At 31.3% G+C, this 24383-nt stretch overlaps 2 protein-coding genes across 3 annotated transcripts in view; one reads left to right on the top strand and one right to left on the bottom strand.

The window, feature by feature from the left end:
* Positions 1–4786: 4786 nt before the first annotated feature.
* LOC114349340 (geranylgeranyl transferase type-2 subunit beta) lies at positions 4787–19222 on the bottom strand. 2 transcript variants are annotated; one of them, XM_028299681.2, is made up of 3 exons: positions 18865–19222; positions 10346–10755; positions 4787–6170 (listed from the first exon to the last, which is right to left on the bottom strand). In XM_028299681.2, the coding sequence occupies exons 1-3, from the start codon at positions 19072–19074 to the stop codon at positions 5789–5791; spliced, it is 1002 nt and encodes a 333-aa protein (XP_028155482.1). In that variant the 5' UTR covers positions 19075–19222; the 3' UTR covers positions 4787–5788. The 2 variants fall into 2 exon arrangements, with proteins under 2 accessions (XP_028155482.1, XP_050504058.1); XM_050648101.1 differs by lacking the exon at positions 18865–19222 and adding an exon at positions 15948–17562.
* A 256-nt stretch (positions 19223–19478) lies between these two features.
* The window catches only part of LOC114349341 (uncharacterized), a 184270-nt gene continuing 179365 nt past the window's right edge, over positions 19479–24383 (top strand). Inside the window, exon 1 of the mRNA XM_050648096.1 lies at positions 19479–19640. Coding sequence (XP_050504053.1) covers positions 19559–19640 — 82 coding nt within the window. The 5' untranslated portion in view covers positions 19479–19558. The remainder of the gene's footprint in view (positions 19641–24383) is intronic.

Here is a 24383-nt window from a genome sequence, read left to right as displayed (position 1 = left end):
TTTATTACTGTTTAACTAAAGTTTTTTTAATCTGTTTGTGCAGAGTTCTATTAAATAACGTAGGTAGAGGTCGAACTCCCTACGATATTTTGATATGAATTTTAATGTTTCTGTATTAATTTATCATTTAACTTGGCAAATAAGCCACAATTTAAGTTGAAAATTAAATTCATTGACGTTTCAAAAGTAAGCAAATTTTGTTTATGTTGCTTGGTAAAAAAAAATTTATCTGACTCATTCCTATTGACAATTCAGATATATGTATATTATACATTTTAAAGTAGACGACTTATTTGTCCATACCACAGTCCAATATTGTGATAATATTTATGAGTTGCGTTCCCGGGACGACTTTATCGGAAGATGGTTCATTCAAATGTTACATGAAATCAACTTTAACTTAAGAATATTCGTCCGAAAAATCATAGCACGAGATTTGTCTTTAATAAGCCAACCACTCGCAATGATAACAGTAAAATACTCTGTTATAATACATAAATGAAAATAAAATATAAATGATGTAGAGGTATTCTCGACATGTCATTTGACTTATTAATCGTGGCATTTTCTTTCCATTGATTTCTTTTACTATGGGTAACCACATCCTACTGTATTTAGTCCGTTCTTTAACGGTAAAATATTGCAAAACCTCTAAATTTTAAAGAACCGCTTGGATTGACATGAAATTTGGCATACACATATAGCTAACAAGTCAAAGAAAAAAAGTGATATTGTGCCGATATGTGCTTTTGCCCTGGGGGTGGTTTTCACCCTCTCTTGGGGTGAAAAAATATTCGTCCAAAGAAAGTCAGGAAATGTATAAACTGGCTAATTTTAAGTAACTTTTGTTCTATAGAGTTTTTTCACTAAGTCAATACTATTCGAGTTATTTGGCAGTGAATATGTTATTTTTTCAACAAAATAACCACGCTTTTAGACGATTTTTCGCAAATAACTCAAATAGTAAGAATTTTGTCGAAAAAACATTCTTAGCAAAAATATAGCCTGTAAAAAATTTAAAAAAAATGGTGTATATATCACGTCTCTACACCTAGCAGAAGCAGAGTTATAGCTAATGAAAAATAGGTTCATATTCGCCAAATTCCAAATGGAATACTATAACGTGAAATAACCAAAAATGAAGCATATTTCGGGGAAAACTCATTACAACTTATATAAAGTGTTTAAAAAAAGCTTCACTTTTGTTTTATAAAAAAAATTTCTAGCATCAAAATTAAACAAGTAACGCTCAAAATAAAGTTAGTCCCTTTTGGTTTTGGTAAAAAAATCGAGAAAATCACCCCCTAATTAGTATTTTAAATGAACTTAATCGTTACAACTTCACAAGTTTCTTGACTCGTGTATATATTGTTTATATGATCTGTAAGTTTCATCGGTTCAAAGTCCTTATTATTGAAAGGGCTGTAGTTAAAAGGGGTTGAACGGGTCACTGATCACGAATGTATGAAAATTTAGAAACACCAAATCTTAATCAATTTTTGTCTAACAGAAAAACAAAAAAATACATAATATTCAGAAAAGCAAATCTGACATTTTTTGTTTTTCGAGATTTTTGGAATCTCTAATAATTTTTAAGTTATTTTGAAAAAAAGCACATTTTTCAAAATTTAAATTTTTAAAAATTTTATTTTGAAACCAAATTTTTTCAAAAATAAGCACTTTGAATCAATGAAACTTACAGACCATATAAACACAACATAAGTAAAATAATTTGTGGAGCGGTAACGATTAATTTCATTTAAGTTGCTAATTAGGGGGTGGTCTTCCCGATTTTTTTTTTGCAAAAACAAAAGGGACCAACTTTATTTTGAGCGTAACTTGCTTAAATTTAATGCTAGAAACTTCTTGTAAAAACAAAAATAAAGATTTTTTTAAACACTTTAAAAAAGTTATAATGGGATTTCTCCAAAAAGTGCTTAATTTTTTGGATATTTCACGTCGAAATATTCTATTTGAAATTTGGTGAGTATGAATCTATTTTTCATTGGCTATAACTCTGGTTCTACGAGATCCAGAGACCTAACGCGTACACCATTTTTTTTTACTTTTTTATAGGCTATATTTTTGGTAAGAACGTTTTTTCCACAAAATACTTACTTTTTGAGTTATTTGCAAAAAACCGTCTAAAAATGTGGTTATTTTGTTGAAAAATGAACATATTCACTCGCAAATAACTCGAAAAGTGTTGACTTGGCGAAAAAGCTCTATAGGACATAAGTTACTTAAAATTAGTCAGTTTACCCATTTCCGGACTTATTTTGGACATATATTTTTTCACCCGCAAGAGGGGGTGAAAGTCACCCCCAGGGCAAAAACACACATCGGCACAATATCACTTTTTTTCTTTGACATGTAAGCTATACGTATGCCAAATTTCATGTCAATCCAAGCGGTTCTTTAAAATTTAGAGCAAAAACCGTGAAAGAATGGACTAATTCTGTTGAGGAATTTGCGACACAATTGTTTCATTTAACATAATTAAAGCAGCTTCCTTGATTTTTCCCTTTTTACCATCTGATTCTTTCAAGACTTTACATGAATCTTTCTATTGAACTCTATTTTCATAGTCCCATGCGTGTTTACATAGTTGAGATCTATCAAATTCTGTATGTTTAATATAAGGCTGATGTTCACTTGTTCTAACGTTTAATGGTCTTAATGTTTCACCTAAATAAAAATGTTCACATTCACAAAGTATTTTATAAATACAATTATTTGTTCTTCCTTGTTCATTGTTAGGTTTAGTTTTAAATAAAAGAGATCTCAATGTGTTTGTTGTTTTGAATGTTGTTGAAATGTCGCAAATTGTTTAAAGTTTCTCGGAAGTCTTTTGTACAGTGCGCTGGAATAAGTGTTACCCCCCCCCCTTATTAACTTATTTATTTTTAGCACATAAGCAAAACGCTCGGACAGGTCGATTTTTAAAATATTCATAGTATATTATAGCATCAATGTTTTGAACTTTACGCGACCCCTCTTCAGGTGACAGGCATAACTTTGATTTTTTTAAATGGGAAAGTACATCATGTGACACCTCATTTAGAAGCTCTGTTCTATTCTCATACTATAATAGGGCTTTTCATCGATTGTCATTTGTTTCGAGCTTCTGTCATGTGTCACATGATATTAATATATCTACGTCATACGTCTTTGGTTTGTATTATTGTATGTATCAATAACGTATGTCGTAGATATATTAATATTATGTGATACATGACAGAAGCTCGAAACAAATGACTGTGAATGAAAAGCCCTATATATCAATTATGATGTCACTACCTGTATCATAATGAACTTCATTATGATACAGATTTTCATTAAGATGCAAATTTTTAACCAATAGAATCGCGATACGGCATTCGCGATAAAGGTGGTACACGCGCAGTGACCAATGGCGAGTCAAATACATACGCTTTGACAGTTCTCAATATGTAAACAAACCGTCAAACTGACAAACTACTGAATTTATTTGTGTTACAAAATTAATAAACTTGAATATTTTTGCTGTGAATGATCATAGAAAAAATTGTGTATACAACTTGCATTTAATTATCATTATGAAGCTCGTACTCTATACGAAACTCGCCGCGTATGACTCGTTTCGTAACCCTCATACTCGCTTCATAATGACCATCATTAAATGCTCGCTGCATAATATACTATTGAAATATGTACTGATTCAAAACATTTATAATACTTTAATCCTATTTGAGAGCGTAGACGCAAAATTTCGGTCGAAATATTTTTAAACGCATTCATTCTTTTTGAACCCTGAGAAAACTAACAACTATTTTTGAAAGATTTAAACGCAGAATGAAGGATTACATTATTGCGGAGTGCCAAAAGTCCCTTAGAACAAAGAAAAAGTTTCTTTTGAATGATATATTTGAAATTAAAAATGAGACTAAATTTTCTCTTTTTTTCACCCCTGTGAGTCATTAAAATAAACATTATAGAAGTTCTCAGGGCCTTTAGACCCTCGATAACACTGTAATATTTCATTCTGCGTTTAAATTTTTCAAAAATACTTATTAGTTTTCTCAGGATTCGGAAAAAATGAATGCATTTAAAATGAGTTCGACCGAAATTTTGCAAAAGGATTAAAGTGTTATACATTTTTGTAATCAGTACAGTGGAACCCCGATAAGTCGGCCTCACTTTGACTGAGTTTTTTAATAAAAAATAAATAATACTCTATACAACTGTACATAATTTAGATGTACTGTGCATTATGTATTTCATGTTTTTACAATTTATAAGGGAGTTTATTTGTAAGTATACCGTATATTGTTAATTTTTACCACATTCTCCGGGTAACCCGGATCGGCCGCGGTCCCGATTAATCCGACTTATCGTGGTTCCACTGTATTTCAAAATCTTTTAAGGGAGATGTCACATGATGTACTTTCCCATTTAAAAAAATCAAAGTTGTGCCTGTCGCTTGAAGAGGGATCGCGTAAAGTTCGAAACATTGATGCTATAATACACTTTGATTATTTTAAAAATCAACCTGTCCGAGGGTTTTGCTTATGTGCTAAATAGAAATAAGTTAATAAGAGGGGGTAACACTTATTCCAGTGTTATTGTTATTTTTCTCCTATTATTTCTAAATTTTGTTTGGTTTTGCTTACCAACATTGTATCTCAATTAGCGTTACTCACGACTTACCTACCTGTGCTATTCTACCAGTCTACCACACTTGCGGTAGTATTTGAACTCCTTTCGTATAGTAATGAGTAAATTTATAAGGTAATAAAACAATAGATACACAATAATTCAGTATATTAAATATGTATATTCACTAAACTTGATAATCGAAATAATTATATAAAAGTATATTTGGTATTTTAACACTTTAAAAAGAAAACTATTGATAATCTTAAAAAAATCACTCTTCTTTTTAATATATTATTAAATGCCACTTTACCATTATCTTAAATACTGCATGCGTTGTAATCATGTGATCATTTAAAATTTCCACAAACATAATATTTTATACAGCCATGGTAGGTTTTAAGAGGTAGTTATTGCGCATTTTTTGGCGTACATACGGGTCATATTGCACGCCAATGGTGAATATAAAGTTCTTAATAGTATGCCAAAAATGCGCAATAACTACCTCCTAAAACCTACCAAATTTCATTTACATATCTCGACCGGTTTTAGAGCAATAAATAAATCGTCAGTATGTAAGAAAAAATTCAACATCATGTATCGCGGAAACGAAGCATTTGCGGACATAGGTTTATAAAGCAAACGTTCACAATTTTTTCATGCAGAATTGCACGTTAAAGTTTGTCGCACTTCTTTAGAAACACCCTGTATTGATGAAGAACATGGCTAGTTGTTAAAATACCTAACTTTTTTATTATCCAACATAAGCAAATAAATCAAACAGAATGTTAAGAAAACCTGAGACTATAGTTGGATTTTAATTTCAGTATTTTATAAATGCTAGAATATTCCACAGGGTGTTGTGAACTTTGGGAAACGATACAGTTTGATTGGTACACCCGATATAAAATGACAATTTACCTATGTAGCAACGATATTATTACAGCGATATTGTTAAACAATAAGGCTATAACATATTAAAAAAATCACTTAAATCAGACAGCAAGCTTAGGAAATTCGAGACATCAAAATGACCTATTTTGTGGGGAGCTGTGAAGTATATCCCAATATAATATTGGGAATATTGAAATATGGGAGTAATTCCCAATTAATACTTATTAATGTTAAGGCAGCGTTTAATACAATATATATCTTATTGCTCTAACCTCTGAGGTTTTAACTGTAATCTATCAATGACTTCTTGTGGCATACAGTAAGTAGGATTAACCTTCTTTACAGAATCATGTCCCAAAAGGGACAATGCTGCTAAACCAAATATGGTATGAAAAGGATCTGCGATATCACCGGGCCTATCTGCAAATCCTCCAGTCTCTGTGTCTTGACAAGCCAAAATAAAGTTTTTTAAAGCATTCGCATCAATCCAATGAAGCCTGCCCAACATGGTTAATGATGATAACACCCACCATGAGTAACATACATCAGGTAATTTTTCTGGTCTACCATTTAAACCTCCAGATGGTAGTTGTCTTTCACATAACCACCAAGCAAGGGTGTCTCTATCAATGGCATCTAACCTATAAAATAAAAAAAGTCATTAATTGTTTAACAATATACAAACGGATTGTAAAGTTTAAACAGACGAACCGCTCTGCACTTCCGAGAAAAGTTGTACTGACATAGAAGTTGCGTAATTATATTTCCTACAATATAAAATTGGTTAAAAATTTAAAAAATAGCCACCCTTGTTGCAAAATAGCAATAATTGCGAAAAAAACATACAAAAACAAGTATTCGCATTTTACGTTTTTCATCCATTTATGCTACACTTAGGACCTTCATATTTCATCCAGAAAAACTTTATGATACAGTAAAAGAATACTGTAAATTTCATTATGATCGGTTCAATAGATTTTGCAAAATAAATTTTGCAATCCAGCTTTCGCAAAAAAAATTCCTTTTTGTCAAAATGTTACAGGACTGAAAATAAAGGAAATAGCAAGTTGAAATCTTTTTTGTGTATAGAAGTGTACTGTACCTTTCATTTGCAATTTGCAAAATTAAAATCGATTAACTACCACGGCGTCAGGAATTTTTTTAAATATACATTAATTATTGGTGCTACGCGCAGGACAACGGATAGTTTGCTCTGATTGGGCATTCCAATGACCTTTGATAATGATTGATACATTTTAATTTTTATTACATTTCGATATAAATAAATAAATTTGTTTATTGCAAAATAAAAACACATACTCTATTCTTTGAAATAACACTTTTTTTAGCAAAAACTTTTTTTGTTCATAAATTTTAACTTAGAGAATAAAAGTTTATTATTTTTAAACGTATGCAATTGTTTAAACAATATTTCACAAACAATAATAAAATTAGTTTGATTATTGTGGAATTAAAATATTAAAATACAAAAAAATATAGAGTAAGAAAATAATATATTAGATAAAGATTGGAAGAAATTTTGGTGGAAATCAACTTGTGTAAATCGAACACCGCTGTCCTGCTCGTAGCACCAAAAATTAATGTTTATTTAAAAAATTTCCTGACGCCGTGGTAATTAATCGATTTTAATTTTGCAAATCGCAAGTACAGTACACTTCTATAAGCAAAAAAAATTCAACTTGCTATCTGCTTTATTTTCAGTCCTGCAATATTTTAAAAAAATGATATTTTTTTGCGAAAGATGGATTGCAAAATTTATTTTGCAAAATGTATTAAACCGATCTTAATGAAATTGTGTTACAGTGTTGTTTTACTATATCATAAAGTTTTTCTGGGTAAGATATGAAGGTCCTAAGTGTAGCATAAATGGTTGAAAAACGTAAAATGCGAATACTTGTTTTTGTATGGTTTTTTTCGCAATTATTGCTATTTTGCAACAAGGGTGACTATTTTTTAAATCTTTAACCAATTTTATATTGTAGGAAATTTAATTACGCAACTTTTATGTCAGTACAACCTTTCTTAGAAATGAATAGTTTTAAAATTATAATCAAAACCAATAAAAAAATCGAATTTTTCCTTCATATTTTGACATTTTGATTATTTAAACAATGTTCCGAACCATTTTGAGTGGAAGGATAATTCAAATATTATTATTTGAGTTATTTTCAAGTAATTTTTGCAAAAAAATTTGAGTCACCTCTCAACGTCCATCTTAAAACAGATGAGCCCTGGACTATTACAAAATCATTGGGGCTACAAAATCGCCTGTTTCAGCCACTTTGTGGACCCACAGAGTAGGTGATACATGATTGATTATACAGTGAGCACGTTAAGGTTGGAATAAATTCATTTTCTCGAGAATGGACTTTTTTGGAAAAAAATTCCAAAACAGGTCAATTTTTATTTTTAAATTACGACTTACTGGCATATATATCATACTAGTGACGTCACCCATCTGAGCGTGATGACGTCATCGATGATTTTTTAAATAAGAATAGGGGTCGTGTGATAGTTCATTTGAAAGGTAATTAAATTCTCTATGCAGTAATATAAACATTAACATAATTATTTATACAGGGTGTCTTAAAAAAATTTTTGAATTAAATTTATTGACATAAAAAGAAGAATGTGTGTAATTTATTTAATGCCAAATACATTTTACTGCTATCAGAAAACAGGCAAAATATTTATTTGGCAAACAAATATTGTTTTTGCTTAAATTCAATATTAAAGCCGCCACCCACCAGCCTCGTGGCAGTTTGAACATTTAATTTAAGCGAAAAACAATGATTATTTTTCAAATAAACATTTTTTTCAGTTTTCTGAGAGCAGTAAAATGTATTTTGAATTAAATAAATTACATACATTCTCCTTTTTTTGTCAATAAATTTAAACCAAAAAAAATGTTTTTGGACACTCTGTATAAATAATTATGTTAATGTTTATATTACTGAATAGAGAATTGAATTACCTTTCAAATGAGCTATCACACGACCCCTATTCTCATTTAAAAGAATCATCGCATCACGCCCAGACGGGTGACGTCACTAGTATGATATATATGCCAAAAAGTCGTAATTTATAAATAAAAATTGACCTGTTTCGGGATTTTTTTCCAAAATCATCCATTCTCGAGAAAATGAATTTATTCCAACCTTTACGTGCTCACTGTATATTGTACTTCCGCTCTAACTTTTCCCATGCATGAAATTATTCACGAATTACTTTTTATACTAGGTCTCTTTTTTTACGCACAGATACTAATATCGCAAAATTAAGCCGATGTCCATAGAAATCACAATAAGTTAAACAAGGGTAAACAAATTAGTATGTCTCTGATATCTTGTTTACTATTCATTTTGACGTTTATGATTTTAAGTGACAGTAATAGCGGATTTGTTGGTTATTACTTGAATTTATTGTTTATTTTTGGGTTTTCAAATTATTTAACTTTAGTTTAGTAAAATTGTCCTCTCTTAATTTGATTACTTTCGGTAAGTACCTATGTATTCTTTAAGGAGAAGTTTCAAGTAATGTTTATGAGTGTGGCTGTAATTCTGTCAAATGGAAACTTATTATTTTATTTTCGAGATTACTGTTTACCTTTTGGATTTTTTTAAATTTATTTATTACCATTCTACATTTATCTCTATACCAGTAATACTCGGTATGGTGTTCAAGATGTTTAATGTTGAATCGATCAATCTCCTCAGTACTGAAAAAAAGATTAAAAAATTCAATAAAATAATTTTATAAAGTACCTCCACCGGGATAATAGCCATTTCCCAATTATTGCCACTGACACTCTGACAGTGTACATATTGCCTAGTGAGAACAATAGTGGCGAAACCCGAAAATCAACGTTTTTGAGTTAAGTTCATCAACCGACATCTAAATATACCCTCTTTATGTGCAATATTGGCGAACCGATATTTAATTTCCTTATTACTAGAGGGTGCCTACATGTCTTTAGGGTATTGTGAATTTGTCAAATATTTTGATGCACGACGAAATGTCAGTTGTTCCAATTTTCAATGCTATAGAGTTTTTCCATTGATATAAAAAAGTTTTTCTTATTTGTTTGACAGGGATTTACCTTGATGACCCTGACCTTTGACAGGGACTTACCCTGCCGGATCTTGGATTCCGAGGTCCATGATCATTAAGTAAATTATCGATTAGTGGGCCCATGATGGTTTTTACTAAGGATATCCATGTGGATCTTTAATGTGGTAGTCATCCCGTGGCTTTCCACATCCCAATGCCGTTGACTAATTTAGCTCTTCCGCCTTTGGAGTTAATTTCTCGACTCCAGGGCAATGAAGTGCCCTACCACTTGTCGGTTCTTCCACCCGTAGCTGTTGACCAATAAGTGGGGGATTACTTATACCGGCAATCGTTCAGTTAATTTAACAGCTCCAGTATCCAATAATAGACCGATCCAGGATCATTTCCCTTACGCTCTATCTTGGTACTGATGCTGTTGTCCTACAAGTAGGATATGGGAAGAGAAACTTTGATAATTAGGTGAGAGAATGGGTTTAGGACATAATTTCTCCCGGGTACCAGGGGATTGGGAGATAATTATGACTCACGTGGGCAGGGTCGCATCCCTGAAGTAGATCTATCTTCTACCGGGAACATAAACGAGTAGCTACCCGCTACCACCACAGTAGAGTGGTGGTTACTGTATATTTAAAATGTTTGAACACTATGCATATGAAATTTGCTAATTTGTTGGATTCTAATTTATCCAGCAGAAACTAAATTTTAATTTAACATATAAACTTACCTATTTGTGATAGATAAAAAGCCAACACAGCAATACATTAACCCTGCATGACTTTCAGAAAGTGGCCTAGATCCGAAACCCCCATCAAAGTTTTTACATTGTAAAACAAAGTCCACGGCTTTATTTACATCAATTGCATCCATTTTATTAAGCAACGATAATGTCATAACTGCACAAAATGAGAACCTAGTATCAACTTCACCCCATTTATCTCCTGTAAAACTACCATCGGGTAACTGAAGGCTTGCGATATATTTAACAACACCCTCTACGTTTATTGCCTCTAATTTATTGTAGATGCAGAGAATTTGAACAGCACTAAGTGTATGTAAAATATGGGGATCGTGGTATAGGCAGGCACTAATTCCACCACTTTCTGGATCCTGACAATTCTTTATGAATTCTGTGATCTAAAAAAGATTTTAGTATATGTAATTAAAAGAAAGATCTTAAATCTTTTTATGATTGGTGCAGTTTAAACAGAATGTCACTTAATATAAACAAATATCATAAAATGACGTTCTCGAGGAAAAGAAATCCAATTACATTCGTTTATTATATTAATAACTTGCCATTAGCCTCTAAAAGTGAAGTATCAGATTTGGGAATCTGGTTAGACACCAAACTGTCATTCTCATGCCACATCAATCAAGTAACAAACAGGGCGATGAAAGTACTGGGATTTATCCAACGCACATCTGTAGACCTGTCTTTGTTCACATTTAGAAAACTTTATTGTGGTCTCGTTAGGCCCATTCTAGAGTTTGGATCAGTTGTATGGTCCCCATCATAAAACTGTTACATTGAACATATTGAAAGAGTCCAAAATAAATTTTTAAGGGTAGCAGCTTATAAGAGTGGATACAGGAGAGAGGAATATGACTATCAGTGGGTAAGAGATAGTCTAAATTTACCAACACTTGAGTCAAGGAGGACATTGTTAGATTTATGCTTCCTACACAAAGTTATTAATGCTTTCATAGATTGTCCTCAATTGATATCACTTTTTAGTCTTAAAGTTCCTAATAGAAGCAACAGACAATCAGAAATCTTTTCAGTGCCATTTCACCACACTAATTTTAGTATAAATGAACCGACTACACGATTGGTTCGGAGTGCTAATAGCCTGCCAAGACAAATGGATATTTTTGACTCCAAAATTGGTTTGTTCAAAAAACAACTAAGGGGTATCTTACAATAAGTTTGTTGTAGTTCTGTATTGTTCTTACAATATGTTTGTTTGTATTATTCTGATGTGTTTATTATTTTAATAATTTATTATTGTTGAGGTGTAACTTGTAAAAGTCTTGTTGTGTGTAAAACTTGTAAATGGATGCCGTAAATAAATAAATAAATAAATAAATAGAAACTAGACTCTGTTTTCAAACCAGGAGGAGTAATTCAAATTTCCTGCGCCATAATGCTTGCTTATAATTGGTCCAACCTCAGGCAAGTTTAATCTACTATTATGAAATTTGGACACTACTGACATTTATGAAATTTTGACACTATTGTCATTTCATAAGTTAACCTTCCGATGACCAACCTTTTTTTGTTACACGGATGACAAAGGGGGTCAAAAATGACCCCCAGGCAAAAATGACAATTAACAAAAAAATTAAGTTGTTTTAAGAAATAAAATAATGTATTCGTAATTTTATTGTCAGTATTGTATCAATAAATGATAAATAAACATTAGTAAAACATAGAACTAAAGAAATTTTCAAATATATACTAATTTACGTCACCACAGGTTTAACAAACAATTCCACATAATAGACGATATTTTCCTGATATAAAATTGGAACATGGAACGCCAAGGGAGTTGTCTTTGACCCCAAATTCAGAAAATATATTTTTTTGTAAAATATAGGGAATTTTTTTATTACAAAATATGAGGGTATCTATAATGAATAGATATAATATATGATATATTATAGATCAAATAAAAAAATAATGAGTTTAAAATTGAAACTATTTCTGAATTTATTAAATAAAAACATACATTGGGGTCAAAATTTACTCCCCTTGGTCATCAGAAGGTTAATGAAGTTTATCAGTGATTTTTTGAGTTTTCTGCATTTTTCTTTTAATTTTTAGATTTGTAGTCTGTTTTGTATAAAAAAAACAGTTGTTTTTAGAACTCTTTAACGAAGTATTAGTATAATGTATAATATAATATTTATGGACTACCATTGAAGGCTGACATAATCAACCAAAACAGAAGATGTATTTGGTGAATTTCCTAGTGACTTTCTTGGGTCTGAATCTGTCTTGTTTAGTTTACTCCTCCAGGTTTAAAAACAAGGCATAATTAAGACAAAGAGCATTACAATGGCTTAGTATGAAAACCTTGTATCACATTTCACAGAAAATTTTAGGGGAGAGACTTTTAAACTGAATATCTGCATACTCTAACCTAAAATATCACAACAGTCACATCCATAAAAGATCTTGGAGTTACACTTGACTCTGGACTATCTTTCAATATTCATATGAGCAATATCATCTCAAAATCGCTTCAACTGTTAGGTTTTATTAAAAGATGCTCCCAAGACTTTAAGCAGTTGAGATCGTTTAAACTGTTGTACTGTGCAATGGTGAGGCCAATCGTGGAATATGCATCTTGCGTCTGGTCACCCGCCTATGAGACATACAACTGTAAGATTGAAAGGATCCAGCACCTATTCCTTAGGTTCGTCGCATTCAAAACAAACCGTAGAGACTGGAATTATATGGATCTTGAACTAGAACTTAACATTGACACCTTATCAAGCAGACGGAAAAAGAAGGACATGTACATGTTGTATAATATTATAAATTCAATTCACGACTGCCCTGAGCTCCTTGAGGAAGTAGGTTTACATATTCCCTCCAGAATCACACGTTCAAGATCTACGTTTCATACTCCCATCAGCAGAACTAACTTCACTGCAAATTCTTTCATCTCGAGGGTTTCTAGACAGGCAAATGCTTGCTCCAATTGTGTGGATTTCTTTGCGGATAGTTCACGATTTTTAAAAACGCTAAAGGATTGCACCCTCTAGTTTTATGTTCTTGAATATTTTAAACTTGTGATTATATATCTTTACCTGTTATTTTTACTTTTTGACTTGCTTTATTGTCGTAGTGTTTATTGTATCTTATTGTATTTTACGTATATTTGTAATATTTTTTTTTTTTTTTTTATTCCATTTATTAAAATACGTAATAACAATATACAAAAAAAAAATACATTAAAAAACCAAGAGCCGTAGCTATGCTGGTTTTGTGGTAACATAATAAACATAAATATAATGGTAACAGATTACATAACATAAAACTTTTTAGACTACTTTACACTGAAGGTTAAGTTTTCCTATATAGATTCATTAAAGAAATTGTATTAAAGTAAATGATTAAATTATTATTTATTATTAAATTGTTACAGAATTATATTCAATTAAAGCTATCTGTTGTAGTAGTTAGTAAGAAGTAACTCTTTTAATTCAGTTTTAAATCTTTCTAGCCTGCAGTCTTTGATCTTTGTGGGTAACTTATTATACAAAATCAGACCACTTGAGTATATACTTCTTTGTGCACCAGTAGTTCGCATTCTTACGGTTTGAAAACTACCTCCCTGTCTGGTATTATGGTCATGCACATCTTCTATACGTCTTAGAGTAATATTTGTACGTGTTTGAGAAAGCTTAATTTGATGAATGAATATACAAACTTGTAAAATGTATAGCGACTCAATGTTTAGAATTCCTCTCTGATAGTACAGGTCGTCAGTTGGATGAAGTCTTGACAGTTGAAATATATATTTCACAGCCTTGTTCTGTAACACCATGAGAGGATGTAGCTGTTTTTGATTTGTATTACCCCAAACAATAGTTAGATATGACAAATGTGAATTTATTAAAGAGTGATAGATCATTTTACGCTGTGGGATACTTATAAATTTAGCAATTCTTCCAAGCATACCCACTGCTGGAGCTATTTTTTGACACGTGTTCAATATATGCTGTTCCCATGTTAGTCGATTATCTATGTGTAAGCCAAGGTATTTGGTAACATTTTTTTTAACGAATTTGAATTTTCCAAAATTTAACTGTAGCTCTCTGTGTTCTTCAATATTTGAAATTATTGTGTAACTACATTTATTCATATTGAGTGAGAGCTTGTGGTATCTGAGCCAGTCATCTATATCTGTCAGATCTTTTTCTACAACATATTCTAGCTTTTTGGGATCTTTGTCAGCATACAAGAGTCCCGTATCATCAGCATATAAAAATAGCGTTGATTTTAAAGGCAGATTGGAGATGGAGTTTATATAAATAAGGAACAATGTTGGTCCCAATATAGACCCTTGAGGAACTCCACATGTGATGTCTTCTGCTGTACTAAGTACATTATTACAGAGCACTTTTTGTATTCTGCCAGTCAAATAATCCCTGAGCCATACTAAGGACATACCAGTTATACCATATTGTTCAAGCACTGAGATAAGTAACTCATGGTTAACTGTATCAAAAGCTTTTTGTAAATCTAGTGATACAAATACACAGCTTAATCCTTTGTCTAAGTTACTATATATATCTGTAATCAAATCGGTAGCTGCTGACACTGTGCTGGAATTATGTCTGAAACCATATTGTCGATTAAACCAGGCACCAGTTGTATTCAAGAAGTTTACGATTTGAAGATTTACACATGATTCTAATATCTTTGACATAGCTGTTAAGAGAGATATTGGCCGATAACTTCCTGGCTGTTTTGAGTCTCCTCCCTTATAAAGTGGTATCACTATTGCCATTTTCATAGAGCTCGGGATTGTTCCAGTGACAAGAGAAAGGTTAACTAATTTAGTTATAATCGGTAGAAGCTCCTCTTCAAACTCCCTGATAATATCAACACCAAAGCCATCCCAGCCAGGAGATTTGCCTTTTTTTAGTTTTCTTACAACCTCTTGAACATTAATTTCTAAGACTTGTTGCCATTCAAATATATATTCTTTTGGTGATACATTTATTGGAGTGCTTGTTGAAGGTGTTATGTTTTTTGACAGAGATTTTCCTACTTGTGAAAAATATTTGTTTAATTGGTTTGATAGCTCCTCAGATTTATTATATATCGAGTTTTGATAGTGTAGTTCATGTATTGTTATTGTTTTTTTTGTATTTTCGGCATTATGAATAAGGTGATTGATAGTTGCCCATAATTTTTTACTATTGCCTTGTGCATCGGATAATTTATTCGTGAAATAGTCTTTTTTTGCTTTGCCTACTGCTTTCAGTAGTTCATTTTGCACGGACTTATAAACATCTTGTAAGAACTTACTATTAGGGAATTGTCTATGCCTTCTATAATGAAAATCTCTTTTTAAAACAAGGTTATGTAATGTGACATTAAACCATGGTGCACTTTTTTGTCGAAATCGATTTTTAATTGTTTTTGTATTAAGATTATTTAAATAAACACGTAATATTTCATCACATAAAGAATCAGGTTCATTCCAAATCTGATTTTGCAAGCTGTATATTTCATTTTTGAATTTCAGTTTGTTTAAAGTTGTTACTGTATAATACTTGTCAGTGGTTATAAATGATGTGTTTTTTACCTTTAATAGCTGCAGTTGATGATCACCGAAACCTTCATCTACTATATATAACGTTGCATCAAAGTTTAAAGTGTTTGTCATCACATAATCAATACATGTAGCCGAATGATTGGTGATTCTGGTAGGGTTAGTTTTATTTAATATACTAAAACCGTTGGACACAATTGTTTGACAAACTAATTTTTGTGGGATACTCTCTTGAATAAGGTCTATGTTAAAGTCACCTAGTATCCAAACTGGAATTTTTTTATTCACAAATATGTTTAGTGCTGTATCCAGTGCATCAAAAAGTTCATTGCAGTAGAAATCTTGAGGTCGATATACTCCACCCACTATAATACTTCTATCGATCTGTAAAAATAACATTGAACACTTTTTATTATATCTGTAGACTTCTGAGTACTCGTAACAGCTTTTAACAAATAACCCTACACCACCACCTTCTTTATCCCTACAAACAAAAACTGAACTATAACCATTCACATTAAAATATGTTTCTTCACCCACTCTCAGCCAATGTTCGGCCACTACAATTAAATCTGGCATATTTAACTTAACAACTAACGTTTCAAAGTTCAATATCTTATTTCTCAAAGACTGAGCATTCAGGTAGAGTATGTTAAACTCAGTACTATTATCACACTGTACTTTATCCAGTTTAAATTTTATTTGCAATTTACAATCATTATCCATTTTACTAACGTATTTTCCATTTTACTATAATGTTCACACAAATAATATTAAAGAGTTTTGATAATATCCTCATTGTGAATGTAAATTGGCTCAGAATCATCAGATTTTTTTACATATACCCTACCATTTTTTGTCCAACAGTATTTGTATTTCCTTTCCTTTTTTAATTTGTATGCAATGTTAAACAAGTTTCTGTTTGTAAAGGTGAGCTGCTCGTTTATATAGATCTTTGAGGTATTCTCTTTGTTTTTGTTGCAACTCAGCATATTAGATTCCATTTTACGATTTTTTCGTGCTTTGATAAACTTAGTTTTTATATCACGTGATCTCATCTTTGCAACAATTATTGCTCCATTTTTGGTTTCTTGTTTGAAGCAGTCTGACACATCTTGACTATTAAAATTACATGATAAAAGATCATTAGCAATTTCCATTAGAACTTCTTTGGGATCTTCATTTTTGATTTGAGTTCCGTGAATCTCTAGGTTACAGGAAAATTCTTTGATTTCTAGTTCACAGATTCTTTTTTCCAGCTGGCTAACTTTGGTTTTTAATTGGATATTTTCTCTTTTCATATCTCGCAATTCCCGTAATGCATTTTGATTTTCCACTGTAAGAGTATCAAATTTGCTGCTCAGGAATTCCATAGATTCTTCCATTTTCTGAAATAACTTTTGAAACTCTGAGATTTCCTTTGATTTGTTTGAAGAAAAATCGACTTCATCCGACTTAACCTCACTTTTTGCACATTGACCACATTTGATTGTATTTCCTTTCATTGCTCCAGATTTTTCTGCACAACTCTCGTGAAAATAATTTCCCTTACAAATACTGCACATTACAGCATGAACTACCTTTTTTTTGCAGAAAAAACAAAATTTTTCTGTAGAGCTCATTTTTGTAATGTTTACTTGTACTTAACCTTGACCCAGATATGATTTTGTTAGTTCTTCATATCTTCTGTAATGTTTTATTGTAATGAGCTTTGCTCGTAAATATATATAAATAAATAAATAAATAAATAAATAAAATATATTACACCCCAACTTCATTAGTGCCATAACTCTGAAATCGCAAACTTTTCAGGAGGTCAAAAAAAATGTTATGTACTCTTCATTTTTTTTATTTTTCGATTATCCATCAAGGCACCGAACCAAAGGTATGAAGGATAATTGAAAAGACGGTTAATAGAACACTAAAAAAAATAAAAGTTCATAGTACATACAACTCTTGAATCATATTTCGTCCCTTAGCTTACAACACCGCATAAGTCATTTTTACCAACTTTACAGGAGACGAAAAAAATTACTTTTGAAACACCGCCTAAGTTAAAAAAAATACCATTAGTAAACACTGCTTAAGTTATTTTATTATCATTTCTTTCTATATTAATACGTGTAAATGAATAAACATTACTTTATTATATAGCTTACCTCTTAATCTTCTATAAAAACTTCTTGGACACTAGACTTTTCAGCAGTAAAACTCACGTACAAACATATAATCACAGAGCGACTTGTGCGGTGTTGACCATGATACAGGTGATGACGACTTGTACAGTGTCACTACTTTTTGAATTACGGCATCCGATTGACTGAAATCTAAATCATGTGACAAATGGTTAGATGCGCAATGAGCAGACCTATCCAACAGTATGTATATCTCAAAACCATTAATTTTCGACTTGAGCGGTGTTGTAAGCTAAGGGACGATTTGGATGTTTTGTTTGACAATATAAGAGGGATTTGTGTTTGTACAATCGAATCAATTTGGTGTAAAATTTTCTGAAATCTTTGTTTGTTTAGTGTTGCTTCACATTTTGCAAAGGCTGAATTTCTTGAAAGATCATGCAATACTTTATTAGCTTCTTCTTGATGAGAATACCACTCAATGCATTGTTGCATGTGCGATGAAGCTTCTCTAGCTTCTTTACACAAATCTTTGTCACTGTTTCATTTGCATCGGTTCCCATTTCATCATCTGTCAGTCGCAATAGATAGCTGTTGCTGAAGGGGGTGCAATATAGTTCAGTATAAACATTTATAGAGAGGGAGAAATATTTCAAGTGGGGGGAACTATGTAAACTGTAGAAAAATTTGGGAAACTATGGTTAAATGCATGAAATAAGAGTAATGTCTAAGGAAGGATAAAGTTCTCAATAGAAGAGGACACCTATCTGAAAGTTAAATGATTTAAATCAAACCAAAAATATACAGAGCCTTACCTCTTCTATACTTTGAGCTGGAGTGGCGTTCATAAGTTCTAGAGCCGTAAGTCCCCAATACATGCCAGATATTCTCAAATAATCGGTCATACCATATTCATATGTACTTTCTTTTTGTCCATATTCTTTAATAAAATCTATGTGCTTGTCAAGAAGTATATGTGTTGGAATGTTTTCCTGGAGTGTTACATCTTTTGTTAAAGTTGCCATTTTGATATATATTGTAATAACTTTGCTAAATTATGAATCTAATGTGTGCTTGCTTATCTTTCCTTATTTATTGTTGAAAGTTGAAAATAAGCAACACGAAAAAGGGATTGTTGTTATGTTGTTTTTGACATATGAAACGTAACACGTGGTATTGACATTGACAATCGGCAAGAGCTTCAAAATTTTTTCAAAAAAGGTAACCATACACGTAATCACGTAATTATTATTTTAATTAATATCTATGCTTAAATGCATAGTTAATATTTCCTTGTGATTCGATTGATTTAAATGTTAGTCTAAACATTTAGGCCCAGCCAGTTTATAATTTTTGTCTAGTTATTTTAGCGATCTGATATTTTGTAGACATGATGGGTCAAGGTAATTAACAAGAAGAAGATTTTGATGTTTCCAACGTCAACTTTTGACGTTTACAATAATTTATAAATGGTGGCACTTTTTGTATTAAGTGCAAATTATTGTGAAAATGGCTAGTGTCGGTTTTAGATGGCTAGATATTTTAGAAAAAGAATTTGATAAAGCCTTCGTCGACTTAGATCTAAGCATCAGTAAGTTCCATCATTTGTTATTTGCCATTTTATTTCACTTTTAAGAAATTACAAATGTTCTGCGCTAGTGTCATTATTGGTTTGATTGTTTTCATTGGCAAATTGTAAAAAACATAGATTTTTATTAACCCTGCGACAATAACGTTATTGGGGTATCTGTTAACAAATTAATTTGTGCTTAAGTAAAAGTAGACATGCCGTTTTCTTTCAACATTTATTAATTTTAAATACACCTATTTTTCAAATAATTTATAAACCTTGAAATTTTTATAATTTTGAATTGCAGAAAAGATGTATTGTATACAAAAAGATGGTTGATTTTCCAGTAGATTCCCGTTTTTATTTGAAATGACAATTACTTTAATTATAATCAATGCATAATTAATTTATTATATTCAAGCATACATAAAGGCTGTCTTAAATAGTTTTTTGGAGAAGTTTATTAAATTTATTTTACCACACTTTATTAATTGATAGGAAATAATATCTGGTCAACTTAAAGCTGTGCAGTAAAGGATTGAAATTTCAGATATTTCAAAGATTAAAAGTTCAGATATTGAGTTTTATATATTTTTTAAACTTGTTTTTTTGCTCAGAAAGTTTTTCAGCAAGTGACATAATACTTAAATCTTTTTACAAAAATACAACTGCTTTGGATGTAGCCTTTAGGTTGTGTATCATTACCTACATCTGTGGAAAATAATGTATTTTGTGGCAAGAACTATACTATAAGGATATGGTATACTATGTAAGGTATCAACTTGTTTTGCCTCTATTCCATATACAGTGGAACTCCGATAAGTCGGCCCCCGATAACCCAGAAGTCCGGCTAACCCGGACCGATTTTCATCAGGCAAACATTTCAACAATAAAAATGCATGTAATATAATATTTGAGAAATAATGTGTATTTGTGTAATTTGAACTATACGATAGTAAAAATGACTCCTGGCACACAGCGGCAGAGCAGAGCGACATTCATTGTCTTGGTTTATCGGAAACAACACGCACCTGTTGTAGTATTCCTTTATTTATGTCAAACTGTCTTAGCATTGTTTAAAAAGAACTAAAAGACTATTTAAAAAATAATTTTCTAAACAATGGCCTTAGTTTTCACTGTTCTTAAATAACATAACATCGTTCAGATTTTGACTGTATTGTGTGTAGTACAGTCTTGTATTGTTCGTTTCCATTTGCATAGGTTTGTGTTTGCGTGTTTTTAGTAATTCAGATGTGGAGGTACTGTGCATATACAGGGTGAGGCAAATAAAGGGCCTATTAGAAATATCTCGAGAACTAAAGGCAACAGAATCATGAAAATTTGAATTAAGGGGTTTTGAAGAGTCATCTACAGTAGAACTCCAATTATCCAGACTCCAATTATCCGGATCGCCAATTATCCGGATCAGATTGAGAAAAAGGAAAAATCAAGTTTGTAAAAAAATAAGTAATTTTTCTGTGATTCAGTATTGTGTGTCAATATTACGTAATGTAAACTTTGTCATTTACATATTGTTGTGTATACTGTATTGATTTTCGTAATAAATACCGTATATGTTCTCCATTGTGTTTTGCTGTAATCACGTTTATTTCCCGGAAAAGGCCATTTTTGAGAAAAATCCAATTATCCGGATTTTTGATTATCCGGATCGGGTCCGGTAGCAATTAATCCGGATGATTGGAGTTCTACTGTATTTAATAAAAATATTTTCATCTATTTGCTACTTCCGGTTATACCGGAAGTTGCTTATAACTTCGTGTTTTTAATGTATTTTAGTATTGTAATGAAATGATATTTTATGGTACTTTTTTATTTCTTAAGCATTCCCTATACCTAACTGCTTTAATTTGTGCTTAATTGTTAATCGCACCAACAACCTTAACTATGTAGGTATTTTGATACCTAAACCATTATTGGTAATTTTAAGGATCAGTCTGGATTAATATGTATTTATTTCTGAAAAATTATTTGTGATTGAATTTTTTCACGGCCAACCTAATAAAATTTTACATATTTTTTGTTGCCATTAATGTTTAGCTTGAATCACCAATAACTCACAAATTAAAGCAATTAGGTATAGGGAATACTTATAAAATAAAAAAGTAGGTACCATGAAATATCATTTCATTACAATACTAAAATACAGGGTGTTCCATTTAAGAAAATTCAAAAAATATTCATTCCGAGTTTCGACCAACCCTGTATACTAAAATTTCAAAATTAGCTATACTAATGATTTTTAACAATAATAGACTATATTAAAAATCACTTGAATGTAACCAGAGTTTTTAATGTCAAACTGTTACAATTCTACAGGGTGTGAATGTTGCTACGAAATTAATAAATAAACGTAAATATCTTTTAAAATACCCTGTATAATACAACAAAACCTCATATTTTAAGAAAGAAGATATTGAGGAGAATCCAAAAATGTAAAAATATACAGGGTGTCCCATTTAAAAAAACGAAGTTATAAGCAACTTCCGGTATGACCGGTAGTTGCAAAGAAATGAAAATATTTTCATTTAACAGATCATGCTTCAAAACCCCTACATTCCAATTTTCATGATTCTGTTGCCTTTAGTTCTCGAGATATTTCTAATAGGCCAGTTATCTGCCTCACCCTATATAGGTATATATTTCATGTTATTTCAATTATAACGGAGTTTATCTGTAAGTATACCGTGTTTTATTAATTTTTACCATATTCTCCGGCTAACCCGGATTTTCGATAACCTGGATCGGCCACGGTCCCAATTAATCCGAGTTATCGAGGTTCCACTTTAGCTATACTTAATTCAAAAGGTTAACTTCAAGAGCTTGGTTTTGATATTTTCTTGCATTTCTGATATGAAAATTTCATTTCATATTACTGGTAAGTCAAGATTTAACACGTTCCATGCAGATGGCATACATGTGAGCCACATGATGCCTTCACCAATGTGCGGACGGCATGCATGTATGCAATTGATTATACACGTTTCCCATATGTGTTTTTTTTGTCCATTCAGAGTAAAAGTCTTAGGATCAGACATATGCATGCAATGTGATAAAGGGTATTCTGTTAGTGTTCTAATGTGATTAAAAATAAAACTCAGAACAATTTTAGCTCACCAGCCCCTTTCCCCTCCTTACTCTGTTTCTTGGTTGCAAGGGTTATTGTGAGTTTTGAAAAAACACTACTTTTTGGGGGTTTAAAGGTGTTCCGCAGTTTTAATTTTGATCTTTACTAGGGTGGTTCAGAAAAAACTTTTTTTTTTATTTCAGATCGCTATAGTGCACAAAAATTGCCATTGGTATAGACATGAAAAAAGCACGTAATTATTATTTTTTTATTAGGTAATTTGTCTTCCGGTCCTGCAATGCCATCGAAGTTACCAAAAAAGTGTGAAAACCCTTAATTTTTCATATTTTTCTTAATCAGGCCAGAGGGTTTTATTTGAGTTCCTATACCATGAATTAACTACATGCTAATGTTATTGCAATACAATAAGTGACTTGGATCATATATTTTTTGCATGTGACAAATATGTGACAAAAAGAAATTTGTTGAATATGCAACTATTGCAAGAAAACGTTTATCCCCCTTATAATCTGATGAACTTACTATCGTCTGTTTTTAAACCAAGAGGAGTAATTCAAATTTCCCGCGACGTAAAGCTTATTTGTAATTGGTCAAACCTCAGGCAACTTTACTGCACTGTTATCAAATTTTGACACTAATGACATTTATAAAATTTTGACACAACAGGGAACTTGCACATTTTTTTTATTACATAATAATGTTCAGTTTTGTATAAAAATGAGATTTCCAAAATTTCCTGCTTCAAAAACTCATAATAACTTAGAAGTACAAATTTAAAGTCTTCTTTATTTTAAAATAGTTCAAACGACCCGTGACGTCACAGAGTTTAACTATGTGGTTCCGTTTATGGTTATATTTACGTATTTTCTTCTTCTTCTTCTTTAGTTTATTGGCCTCCACCTACTTGGGTATTTGCCCAGCTCGTCGTCGGGGAATAAAGGAAAAATATTTATATTCTAATGACATTTATAGTATGTCGTTGTAATAATATATACCAGTTTGTTGAGATTGGAGTTTGATACAGTTTTTGAAGGAAAGGAAAGAAGGTTTACTATTGAAAATAAAACAATTTTGTAAAAGTACAAATTTTCTATGAATAGTTCAAACGATCAAAAACACTTTTAATGTCACATAACTGTATTTTTTACTGACGTTTATAATTTCTAATTTAAAATTATATATTATATACAATTGGTGTAAAATGTAAACATACAACCCCGTGACGTCACGACGCGTTTTAGGGTGGCTGGTATAAGTTGAATTTTTAGTCGTCTTTAGGGGCCAAACGAAAGACAAACAAAACTTTTTATCTTTGATACAGGTTCTAAATTATGTTCTGTTGTGATTTATACCATTTTTTTGAATTTAAAATTTTATGCAAGTTCCCTATTGGCATTTGATAGGTTAATTAAGTTATATCGGCAATTTTTTGTATTTTCTGCGTTATTCCTTTAATTTTTAGATTTTTAGTCTGTTTTTATATAAAAAAAAAACAGTTCTTTTTAGAACTCTTTTGCGAAGTATTAGTTTAATATAATATTTATGGATTACCTTTAAAGGCCGATATGATCAACTAAAAAAGAAGATTTATTTGGTGATATTTCTAGTGACTTTCTTGGGTGTGAATCTGTCTTTTTAGTTTACTCCTCTTGGTTTAA

Source organism: Diabrotica virgifera, chromosome 4, assembly GCF_917563875.1.
Source record: "Diabrotica virgifera virgifera chromosome 4, PGI_DIABVI_V3a".
Taxonomy (NCBI): domain Eukaryota; kingdom Metazoa; phylum Arthropoda; class Insecta; order Coleoptera; family Chrysomelidae; genus Diabrotica; species Diabrotica virgifera.
Note: the sequence above shows the minus strand (reverse complement) of the source record. Positions and strands in the feature narration are given on the sequence as shown.